General features: G+C 40.7%; 1 protein-coding gene across 1 annotated transcript in view; it reads left to right on the top strand.

The window, feature by feature from the left end:
* The first annotated feature begins 620 nt into the window (after positions 1-620).
* The window catches only part of LOC126200889 (serine protease snake-like), a 77,546-nt gene continuing 65,361 nt past the window's right edge, over positions 621-12,805 (top strand). The window contains exon 1 of the mRNA XM_049936744.1: positions 621-779. Within this exon, the coding sequence (XP_049792701.1) occupies positions 683-779 (97 nt within the window). The 5' untranslated portion in view covers positions 621-682. The remainder of the gene's footprint in view (positions 780-12,805) is intronic.

Here is a 12,805-nt window from a genome sequence, read left to right as displayed (position 1 = left end):
TTCTATCCTGTCGCAAATTTCGCATGACACATGATATGATCGAGCTTTCGAGAGTAAGCAGTGGTGTGCTGAGTGCAATGCTTTTTGGAAGTCACGAATTGCTGCGTCTCTCTGGCTGCCTAGATCCATGGCTTTCAAGATGTAAATGACGATAGCGCGAGTTGAGTTTCGCATGATCGTTGTTTTCTGAATCCATGCTGGTTGGCATGGAGAAGATCATTCTGTTCGAGATACGTCACTAAGTCTGGACACAAGAGTATGGTCTAAGATTGTGCAACAGATTTGTGTCAACGATATCGGACGAAAGTTCAGTATTTTGTCTACTTTTTGGTCAACATTTGTGTGTCAATGAAGGTCAGTTGAAAAAAAAATTAGGTGGTGTAAATCGACATTTAAGAAAACTGAAAAGTAACAGAATACTGGACTGCTGGTGAAAGAAGACAGCCCGCAGAGCGAAATGACCATCTGCGGGAAGCTGTCGGGGCATCCCAGCGCCTGCAGGCGTCCGTAACCTTGATGGCGCTTGCCATTGACCGCAGCTCGTAATGACGTCACGGGCCCTGACCCGGCCGGTGGGAGCCGAGCGCCCGCAGGTAAACTAACTGTCTTCCGAGTCCAGCTCTCCGCCAGGCGCCGCAGTGGGAGGTGAAGACGATTGGCGGCTCGCAGTTGTGCATCAGAGATGGGCTCCGGAACGATTGCCTTCGTAGTGCTGGCAGCGTGCGCCACGGCCAGCGCTATCGTGTTCAGCGAAGACGCCAAGCCCTCCGTATACAACGGTGAGTGTTGTTCCGGAACATTTGTTGCTGCTACGGAACATTTCACTGTTCGCTATTGAGACTGCGGCCAATGACCTTGAAACTATGTAGATGACGAACGAATCAGTTCCTTATTTAAACGCCACGCGGCGCTGTAACCGGCATCTCTGCCGTACACAACGTCTAAATGACATGCGTTAGAATACTATGGAACACGTAAGCGTGTTTCGCTAAAAAGGCTGTTTAATGTGACGCTGAAACAGATGAACGGGCCAGTGCGTGTAGCTACGTACCAAGTGCCGCAATCTAAACAGATATTTCGTACGAAGAACGTAATTAGCGAAACTGCATCGGTATTCATAGCTTCCTAGCTCTACACGTCAATGCAGAAATCGAATTCAGCGATTGAAATGTTCGGAGACATTCGCCATCATGCGCTGTGCACGCTATAATCAGGTGTAAGAGGACAGAATTAGTAATTTGAAATAAAATAGTTCAGACATGTGGTCTACTTCTCGTGGTGTCCGAGATTGTTGTTGTGGTCCTCAGTCCTGAGACTGGTCTGATGCAGCCCTCCATGCCACTCTATCCAGTGCAAGCCTCTTCATCTCCCAGTACCCACCGCAACCTACATCCTTCTGAATCTGCTTAGTGTATTGATCTCTTGGTCTCCCTCTATGATTTTTACCCTCCATTCTGCCCTCCAATGCTAAATTTGTGATCCCTTGATGCCTCAAAACATGTCCTACCAACCGATCCTTTCTTCTAGTCAAGTTGTGCCACAAACTTCTCTTCTCCCCAATCCTATTTAATACCTCCTCATTAGTTACGTGATCTACCCACCTTATCTTCAGCATTCTTCTGTAGCACCACATTTCGAAAGCTTCTATTCTCTTCTTGTCCAAACTGGTTATCGTCCATGTTTCACATCCATACATGGCTACACTCCATACAAATACTTTCAGACACGACTTCCTGACACTTAAATCTATACTCGATGTTAACAAAATTCTCTTCTTCAGAAACGATTTCCTTGCCATTGCCAGTCTACATTTTATATCCTCTCTACCTCGACCATCATCAGTTATTTTGCTCCCTAAATAGCAAAACATCCTTTACTACTTTAAGTGTCTCATTTCCTAATCTAATCCCCTCAGCATCACCCGATTTAATTTGACTACATTCCATTATCCTCGTTTTGCTTTTGTTGATGTTCATCTTATATCCTCCTTTCAAGACACTGTCCATTCCGTTCAACTGCTCTTCCAAGTCCTTTGCTGTCTCTGACAGAATTACAATGTCATCGGCGAACCTCAAAGTTTTTACTTCCTTTCCATGAATTTTAATACCTACTCGGAATTTTTCTTTTGTTTCCTTTACTGCTTGCTCAATATACAGATTGAATAACATCGGGGAGAGGCTATAACCCTGTCTCACTCCTTTCCCAACCACTGCTTCCCTTTCATGCCCCTCGACTCTTATAACTGCCATCTGGTTTCTGTACAAATTGTAAATAGCCTTTCGCTCCCTATATTTTACCCCTGCCACCTTTATAATTTGAAAGAGAATATTCCAGTCAACATTGTCAAAAGCTTTCTCTAAGTCTACAAATGCTATAAACGTAGGTTTGCCTTTTCTTAATCTTTCTTCTAAGATAAGTCGTAAGGTTAGTATTGCCTCACGTGTTCCAACATTTCTACGGAATCCAAACTGATCTTCCCCGAGGTCCGCTTCTACCAGTTTTTCCATTCGTCTGTAAAGAATTCGCGTTAGTATTTTGCAGCTGTGACTTATTAAACTGATAGTTCGGTAATTTTCACATCTGTCAACACCTGCTTTCTTTGGGATTGGAATTATTATATTCTTCTTGAAGTCTGAGGGTATTTCGCCTGTCTCATACATCTTGCTCACCAGATGGTAGAGTTTTGTCATGACTGGCTCTCCCAAGGCCATCAGTAGTTCTGATGGAATGTTGTCTACTCCCGGGGCCTTGTTTCGACTCAGGTCTTTCAGTGCTCTGTCAAACTCTTCACGCAGTATCTTATCTCCCATTTCATTTTCATCTACATCCTCTTCCATTTCCATAATATTGTCCTCAAGTGCATCGCCCTTGTATAAACCCTCTATATACTCCTTCCACCTTTCTGCCTTCCCTTCTTTGCTTAGAACTGGGTTGCCATCTGAGCTCTTGATTTTCATACAAGTGGTTCTCTTCTCTCCAAAGGTCTCTTTAATTTTCCTGTAGGCAGTATCTATCTTACCCCTAGTGAGACAAGCCTCTACATCCTTACATTTGTCCTCTAGCCATCCCTGCTTAGCCATTTTGCACTTCCTGTCGATCTCATTTTTGAGACGTATGTATTCCTTTTTGCCTGCTTCATTTACTGCATTTTTATATTTTCTCCTTTCATCAATTAAATTCAATATTTCTTCTGTTACCCAAGGATTTCTATTAGCCCTCGTCTTTTTACCTACTTGATCCTCTGCTGCCTTCACTACTTCATCCCTCAGAGCTACCCATTCTTCTTCTACTGTATTTCTATCCCCCATTCCTGTCAATTGTTCCCTTATGCTCTCCCTGAAACTCTCTACAACCTCTGGTTCTTTCAGTTTATCCAGGTCCCATCTCCTTAAATTCCCACCTTTTTGCAGTTTCTTCAGTTTCAATCTGCAGTTCATAACCAATAGATTGTGGTCAGAATCCACATCTGCCCCTGGAAATGACTTACAATTTAAAACCTGGTTCCTAAATCTCTGTCTTACCATTATATAATCTATCTGATACCTTTTAGTATCTCCAGGATTCTTCCAGGTATACAACCTTCTTTTATGATTCTTGAACCAAGTGTTAGCTATGATTAAGTTATGCTCTGTGCAAAATTCTACAAGGCGGCTTCCTCTTTCATTTCTTCCCCCCAATCCATATTCACCTACTATGTTTCCTTCTCTCCCTTTTCCTACTGACGAATTCCAGTCACCCATGACTATTAAATTTTCGTCTCCCTTCACTACCTGAATAATTTCTTTTATCTCGTCATACATTTCATCAATTTCTTCATCATCTGCAGAGCTAGTTGGCATATAAACCTGTACTACTGTAGTAGGCATGGGCTTTGTGTCTATCTTGGCCACAATAATGCGTTCACTATGCTGTTTGTAGTAGCTAACCCGCACTCCTATTTTTTTATTCATTATTAAACCTACTCCTGCATTACCCCTATTTGATTTTGTATTTATAACCCTGTAATCACCTGACCAAAAGTCTTGTTCCCCATGCCACCGAACTTCACTAATTCCCACTATATCTAACTTTAACCTATCCATTTCCCTTTTTAAATTTTCTAACCTACCTGCCCGATTAAGGGATCTGACATTCCACGCTCCGATCCGTAGAATGCCAGTTTTCTTTCTCCTGATAACGACGTCCTCTTTGAGTAGTCCCCGCCCGGAGATCCGAATGGGGGACTATTTTGCCTCCGGAATATTTTACCCAAGAGGACGCCATCATCATTTAATCATACAGTACGAGATTAACGCACCCAATTGTTTACTAGTTCTCGTTTTTTATTCCTCATGATACAAATTTTTCGTAATACGTGCGTGAAAATGCAGGTCACCTCGGTGAATTTCACACATTGTATCTTCTCGTGTTAGCCATGTTGCAGCGTCCTCTTGAAGCAACATTGCAACGACTTTCCTGCTTTTTTATCTTCAGGTACAGCGTCATAGTTTACACACCATTTTGAAGCTTCGTTGGATTTCCCCCACCCCCAACCGTAAGGGGAAAGTAGGCTTTCTCGGCAAATAGACTACTTCTGAAGGTGACTAGCAGGAAGTTCGAAGGAGTGCTTCCAATCGTTAGGTTGGCATATGACAAGATTCGTCAGGTTATAATGCATTTTAAACAGTTGACAGTCAGTGTTCGGAAAAACTACAATCAACTTGTCTTATTTAATACTTGTGTTCGTTTATGAGGGCAGCTGTGACCATGTTGCGGCCTGCATCACGGTACTGGGAATTCATCGCAGTCAAAGCTGCATTTTAAGCGCATATGCAGACGCAGAAACCCACTTTAGAAAATTTACACACTATATTCTACACATCGCGACAGGCACCGTTACTTCATACATAACCGCGACGTTTTAACGTTAGCACTCAGAGTCCTATTTATTACGACAGACTTATATTGTTCTCGCTAAAATTATACCTCAAGTGCACCAAAAGATTCGTTCTTTCATGAAGTTTCAGCATTTAAATGCCGTACTATTTGTTCTGCCGCAGTTTTAATATATTTTTAAAACATATAAATGACGGACATCTAACCGATTGCTTTGGATACGGCGAATTGCAAGCTCCAAACGTACAATTTAAGGGTTTCGTCCCTCTGTCTGTAAAAATGCTCTGAGGGTTCCACACAAACTTGATTAAGTATATATACCCATAGGTGTCCTAAACCTCGACAATTTTTGCCGTTTATCGATAACGATTCTGGCAAGATATCGGTCCCGGAAATTTTAAGATTTTTGAAAATGTTTTAATTTTAAGTTAACATTTCTGGTTTATTTTAGCATTTGATACTGTAATTGTATAGCCACGAATTAACAATTCTCGGATTTATTCTTTTACTTGCTCTGTAAAACCTTGCTTCTTGCAAAATTTCACAGTTCTAGGTCAACAGGAAGTGCTCTATAGGTTTTAATGAGTGGGTTTGTGAATATCAAAATAAGTGACATATAGGGTCGTATCTTTTAATTGCATTGACTTGGAAGCTTAAATTTTCACACGGCCTAAGCGGCTTCGGCATAGATATGGAAATAAAAAGCTGAATTCAAAGGGAAAATTTATACGACACTGACGATGCGCTGGCATTGTTTCTCAATGGGATGTCACGCGGTTGTTGAGATCCTAACCAGACGATCAGGCACATCAGAAAAGACTGCATCTTCCAATACTATTAAGGCAACTTGATATATTTCCTGAACGCATAACCAGCAGTCGTGAATCAGATTGAAAAACTGAATATTGAGATGTATTTATTCTGTCACTGTTTATCTACTAAATTACTTGGGGCTTTTAAACATTGAATTCGTAACTGCTCTGTTATATTTTGAAGCACTTCGCGTTTGGCCAAAGAAAGAAGAATGTGTATATATGTCAGGAAATACACTATGTGATCAAAAGTATCCGGAAACCTGGCTGAAAATGACTTAAAAGTTCGTGGCGCCCTCCATCGGTAATGCTGGAATTCAATATTGTGTTGGCCCACCCTTATCCTTGATGATACCTTCCACTCTCGCAGACATACGTTCAATCAGGTGCTGGAAGGTTTCTTGGGGAATGGCAGCCCATTCTTCACGGAGTGCTGCACTGAGGAGAGGTATCGATGTCGATCTGTGAGGCCTGGTACTTAGGCGGCGTTCCAAAACATCCGAAAGGGGATCTATAGGGTTCAGGTCAGGACTCTGTGCAGGCCAGTACATTACACGCATGTTATTGTCGTGTAATCACTCCGGTACAGACCGTGCATTATTAACAGGTCCTCGATCGTGTTGAACGATGCAATAGCCATCCTCGAATTGCTCTTCAACAAAGCAAGAAGGTGCTTAAAACATTAATGTAGGGCTGTGCTATGATAGTGCCACGCAAAACAACAAGGGCTGCAAGCCCCCTCCATGAAAAACACGACCACACCATAACACCATCGCCTCCGAATTTTACTGTTGGCACTACGCACGCTGGCATATGACGTTCACCAGGCATTAGCCATACCCACACCCTGCCATCTGATCGCCACGTTGTGTAGCGTGATTCGTCACTCCAAACAACATTTTTGCACTGTTCAATCGTCCAATGTTTACGCTCCTTACACCAAGCATGGCGTCGTTTGGTATTTTATCGGCGTGATATGTGGCTTATGAGAAGCCGCTCGACCATGAATTCCAAGTATTCTCACCTCCCGCCTAACTGTCATAGTACTTGCAGTGGATCCTGATGCAGTTTGGAATTCCTGTGTGATGGTCTGGATAGATGTCTGCCTATTACACATTACGACCCTCTTCAACTGTCGGTGGTCTCTGTCAGTCAACAGACGAAGTCGGCCTGTACGCTTTTGTGCTTTACGTGTCCCTTCACGTTTGCACTTCACTATCACATCGGCAACAGTGGAACTAGGTATGTTAAGGAGTGTGGAAATCTCGCGTACAGACGTACGACACAAGTGACACCCAATCACCTGACTAAGTTCGAAGTCCGTGAGTTCCGCGAAGAAGCGCTCCATTCTGCTCTCTCGCGATATCTAATGACTACTGAGGTCGCTGATATGGAGTACCTGGCAGTAGTTGGCAGCACGGTACCCCTGGTATGAAAAAAGTATACCTTATCCGCAGATATAATTTCACGGAAACAGAATTGTTCAACGCAGTCAAATTCAGAAAGCCATTGTGGTTACTGAATAAGATGGCAATCAAGAAACTACTACTGTCCACCAAGGTAGAAGCAACGGAGTTATGACAGGCTTGGTACATGTTCACTTTCAAGAAGACAGGATAAGAAACTTTCCGTGGCCTTGCTAAAGAAGCCGTTCTGACTTTTGAATAAGCAATTTAAGGAAACAGTGAGAGATCGAAATTTGTTTGGTCGGTAGGGTAGAAGATTAATTATGCTATCCACGAAACATACAAGTGTTTACCAATAAGTAAGTGGCGGAAAATTATGGGCATAGGACGGCTTAAACATGTGGAAAATGAGATTTTTATTATTCACTGACTGTATTTGACATTTATTATTCCTTTAAAATCGCACAACAACTTCAATAAAACACAGTTTAATCATTCACACGCTTATTTCACAATTATTTCACTTTTAAACTGCAAATCCTCTAAGAGCTGTTTTGAATCTTCACGAGTCTCTCTCAACAGCCTTGATGTGGATAGATACGTACAGCAACCAGTAATCAGAGTCAGAACTGTGTCTGCAAAAACACAAGGATTACTAAACAATTGTTGCTGTCATTAATTACTAACAATATAATTGACAGAGTAGATTGCTAATATTTGCTATAATGAATATCACATTTGCAAGAACGATCTCACTGAAGTAATTAAGTCCATCGAAACGCTTAGAAACTAACCTCTCGTCTGACGAAAACGGTCTAAAGACGCAGTGGCAATTTCTTCAGATCTGTTGACAATGATATTTTGAGTTACCACTTTACTGAGTGACTGAAATGTAGTTCAGGTACCTATGAACATAACAATATGTTAGAATTCATTTTCTAAATACGAACTATTACGGTACTATACGGCTACTTACATATTAATTACACTATTAATATTTTCACAGTTGTTTCTTTAATACAAAATTAAAGCCAACGGAAGAAAAAACGTAAAACATACTTGCCAATGACAGGTTTGTTGAGATGCAATTTTCTGTGTTGACAGATGTAACTTTTTCATACGGTGGTAAGTCGCAGAAATCGCAGAAGTCACAGAAATCGCAGAAATCGCGGAAGTAGCAGAAATAGCAGTGACGGAGGGATACACGACCTATGTTCCTTAACTGCGACTCTTAACTGCGACAAATCACAGTTAAGAATAACAGATACTGAAAAGTAGCATTCACAGAAATCACAGATATCGGAAAATCGCAGTTCAGCCCATCACTACAGCTTACACCAGCCATTTTCCAGTGGCATTGTTGGAGCAGTGAAGTATTGTTTATTTTCGGCGTGTCTCATGTAAATTTGGTCAGCTTTGTTTTGCAAGGTAAGTGCTACTATAAGTTGCTTTAATGTAATTCTTGCATATCAACTACTAACCCTAGATGAAACCTTTAATTTAATTGTAGATTTGGCCCGCTATTTGAATTAGGTGCCGAGTTATGCTTAGGTTAGTCATCAAACTTACAGTGGGGTAATGCCACGCAGCTGTTGAAGTGCGTGGTATTCCCCCTTGCACGCTATATTTTCGATACTAACGAGGTCTTTTTTTTTTTAATTTCAGATGGGTAGATGTTATAAAAGAAAAACCCAGAAAGCAAAATGGACGCAAGAGGAACTTTGTAAGGCTCTTGATGTCATCAAATCTGGAAGAAAAATAAGAGAAGTATCAAGAGCTTTCGGGATTCATGAACGAGAATGGACGTTAAAAATACCGAGGGTCCAAAACTTGGAAGAAACTCAACATTTTCGACAGAACAGGAAAATGAGATTAGGGATCATGTTATTACAATGTCCAAGCTGTTCTATGGCTTTACATGCATCCAGCTGCGAAACATTGCATTTGAATATGCAGAGGCTAACAACATTGCAAACAATTTTGATAAGTCATATAGGTTAGCAGGAAAGGATTGGCTAGCTATATTTTTAAAAAGAAACCCAAGTGTTAGCATGAGAAAACCTGGAGCAACCAGCATTAACAGAATACAGGCATTTAATGAAGAAGAGGTTAATGCATATTTTAAAAACTTAGAAGATGTCTTTGAAAAATATAAATTTAAAGAGGGGCGAGTGTTCAACGTCGATGAAAGGGGCATAAATACTGTACAAAAGTCCGAGAGAATTTTGGCTCCTAAATGTGTTAACAAATAGATGGGGCCACGTCTTGGGAAAGGGGGAAAAAGGTGACTGTGATATGTTGTTTCAGTGTTGCTGGTACCTACATCCCCCCTATGTTTATCTTCCCCAGGAAGAGGATGTCAAATCTCTTAAGTAAAGGTGGACCAGTTGGAGCGATATATTATTGTTCCGTCAATGGCTGGTCCAATGAGTCATTATTTTTCAAATGGATCCAACATTTTCAGAACAGTGTAAAATCAACTATTGATTACCCTGTGCTGCTGATTTTAGATAATCACAGCAGCCACATTTCACTTGAAAATTTTGAATTTTGTAAAAAAACATTCTATTGTCATGGTAACCATACCTTCACACACTTCTCACAAGCTTCAACCAATAGATGTTACATTCTTTTCTTCTTTGAAATCAGCCTTCAATCGTGAATGTGACATGTATATGGTCACAGGTGTATCAAAAAATTACACCATTTGAGTTAGCAGAACTTTTTAATAAGGCATTTATTAAGGTCGCTACCATGGACAAAGGGCAGTCAGGGTTTAAGGCAGGTGGGATTTGCTCTTTCAATCCAAACAAATTTCAGCATGATGACTTACAACAATGTGAGATCTTCAGAGATGTTGTCCTTGAAGATGAACAAGTTCCGAATGCTACAAATGGAAATGAAGTGGTTGCATCTGCAAACGAGCCACATATCCCCGAAAGGAGTCAAGAACAGATTCCTGGATCTCCAGCAGATGATGTTCCACTTCTAGTAGGCCTAGAAGAGGTCACAACATCAACTAAGAGGGCATGTGTTAAGCACGTTGGTGTATTTGACATATCTTCTGTTCCTAAACAAAAACAACTTCTTCCTAAGACGAAAAAAGCCAAGGGAAAGTCAGTGATCCTTACAGCAACTCCAGAGAAGAATAAACTGCTAACAGAGTTATCAATAAGGAGCAAAAAGAAGCCATGAAAAAGAAAGCTGAAGGAAACAAGAAAGGAAATATTAAGGATAAAGCAGATAAGAGCAGAAATCTGCAACTTACAAAAGTCTCGAAAAAGAAACAGACATGTAAGAAGAGAGACCACCAAGAAAGTGAAAGTATCAGCGAGGATGACCTAAATCTGGACTTGCAGAACATTTGTGATGACGATGAAATGGACGATATTGATCCATTGGCGACTTCAAAAGATGTCTGTTTAGTTTGTGGAGAGTTTGGTATCGATGTATTTCTTGCAGCAGATGATGAAGAATGTAGTGGCTGGAAGACTCCAAAAGGTTACAAGTGCGATCTTTGCTGTATGAGAAAATGAACTCTTTTTCACAACAATAAAAATGTAAAAAAATAAAATTATAAGAGATGTTTGTAGAATTACATTATTTCGTTCTTAAATATACTGTTTCCTATTGGGGTGGGGAATACCACGCATTTGCACTTTTTTTTATTTTAATGTTCAAAATTAAGGTACTGTTTATAACTATTTACAGACGATTGGAATATGTGGAGAAATGTCCATTGTATGGTATGTACTTATTTTCGTAGATTTAATGACGTAACGAATGGTTCACATCGATTTTTCCTTAGGTGCGTGTATTTCCCCCGCTCTCCCCTAACACTCAGGCCTTTTAAAGAGGGCATTATGGCGACTTTTCTTTTTCTTGTGTGAGTGATAGGCCTACACTACGGCAACGGGTCAAAATTGGTCTACAATAAACTGGCCTCCTAGTAAATTGTTGAATCGTGGAGAAAAAGTTTTGCGCCGCAAGAAACTCGTGGATCTGAAAACATTTCTACTACCACCTTCTAACTTTGGACTAATGAAAAATATGATGAGTGGCCCAAAGATGGAGAATTACGCACGTATCTCTGGGAGGTTACCTCACCTATCAGAAGCGAAATTCAAAGATGGCGTGTTTGTTGTACCTGACGTTCGAAAAATGTTAGATTCCAGCTTTGAATAAAAAATGAATATGAATGAGAACAAGGACTAGGTATCAATCAAGGATGTCGTTACTGTGTTTTTAGCCTGCAAAAAGGGTCCATACTATTTTTCTGTGCAGGCAACTAATTGGAAAAATCCAAGAAGTTACACTGAATCACGAGGCTCAAGATCCATCCTTGGAACAGTAACCTTGACTTTTTCCGAAAACTGGGGCGATGCCTGTGAGGAGGGGACATCAAAGCGATCTAAAGACAATACCAGGGTCTCCGGAATACCAGTATGATGGGAGACGGCTGTTGATCATTTCACTTGCAAAACAAATTCATGGGAGAAAAAGCTACATCTGATGCTTTAAAAAGAGAGAAAAGAAATATAAGCCAGTGAAAACACAATTCCTGTTTAATGAAGGTGTTTTCACCTTTGTTGTTGTTCTGGTCCGGTCCTATGCAGCTTTTCGCACCACTCTATCCTGTGCAAGCCTCTTCATCTCCGAAAAACTACAGCACCCTGCATCCATTTGAGCCTGCTGACAATATTCACGCCTTGGTCTGTTCCACAATTTTTACCCCCCCCCCCCCCCCCACTTCCCTCCATTATCAAACTGATGATTCCTTGATGGCTCAGGATGCGTCCCGTCAAACGATTCGTTGTTTTAGTCAGTTTTGCCATAAATCTTTTTCTCCCAATTCGATTCAGTACCTCAGCATTAGTTACTCGATCTATCCATGTAATCCTAAACATTCAGCTATAGCACCACATTTGAAAAGCTTCTATTTTCTATTTATCTCAACTATTTATTTCCCACTTTTCACCTCTGTCATGGCTACACTTCACATAAATACCTGCAGAAGAGACTTCCTTGTGTTTGATATTTATCTTTTCAGGAAAGGCTTTCTTGCTATTGTCAGTATGCATTTTATACCTTCTCTACTGTGGCCATCACTAAGGTATTTTACTAACCAAATAGCAAAACTCATCCATTCCTTTTAGTGTCCCCTCTCCTACTGTCATTCCTTCAGCATTACCTGAGTTAATTCGACTACATTTCATTAGACTTGCTTTGCCTCTGTCGATGTCCATCTTATAACCCTTTTTAAAGACACTATCCATTCCATCCAAGTGCTCTTCAGATTACTTTTGTGCCTCTGATAGGATTACAATTTCGTCAGCAAACTTTATGCTTCTTCTTCTCCTTGAACCTTAATCTTCTTTCCAAATTTCTTCTTGAATTTTTTAATCTTCTTCAATATCCAGATTGAATAACATTGGGTACATGCTAAAACCCTGTCCCACTCCCTTGTGAACCATTGCTTCCCTTTCATATCCTTAGACTTTCATGTTCATACCTCAATGAAAACTTTGTTCATATTGACAATTCCACAGTAGGACATTTAAGCCCTGATATGGAAGCTGTATGAGAGGTAGTCATAAAATTTCTAATCTGGAAAAATCAAGCTGTGACCCTGAAACTTGGTGGTGGTGTTAATCCTTCTCTGCACATTCACCCTTCAGTGAGTCATTTTTTCCCAAAGATTGACGGTTTGTT

The sequence above is a fragment of the Schistocerca nitens genome, chromosome 1 (genome assembly GCF_023898315.1).
Source record: "Schistocerca nitens isolate TAMUIC-IGC-003100 chromosome 1, iqSchNite1.1, whole genome shotgun sequence".
NCBI lineage: Eukaryota > Metazoa > Arthropoda > Insecta > Orthoptera > Acrididae > Schistocerca > Schistocerca nitens.
The sequence above is the reverse complement of the archived record's forward strand: the minus strand, read 5'-3'. Positions and strand labels throughout refer to the sequence as shown.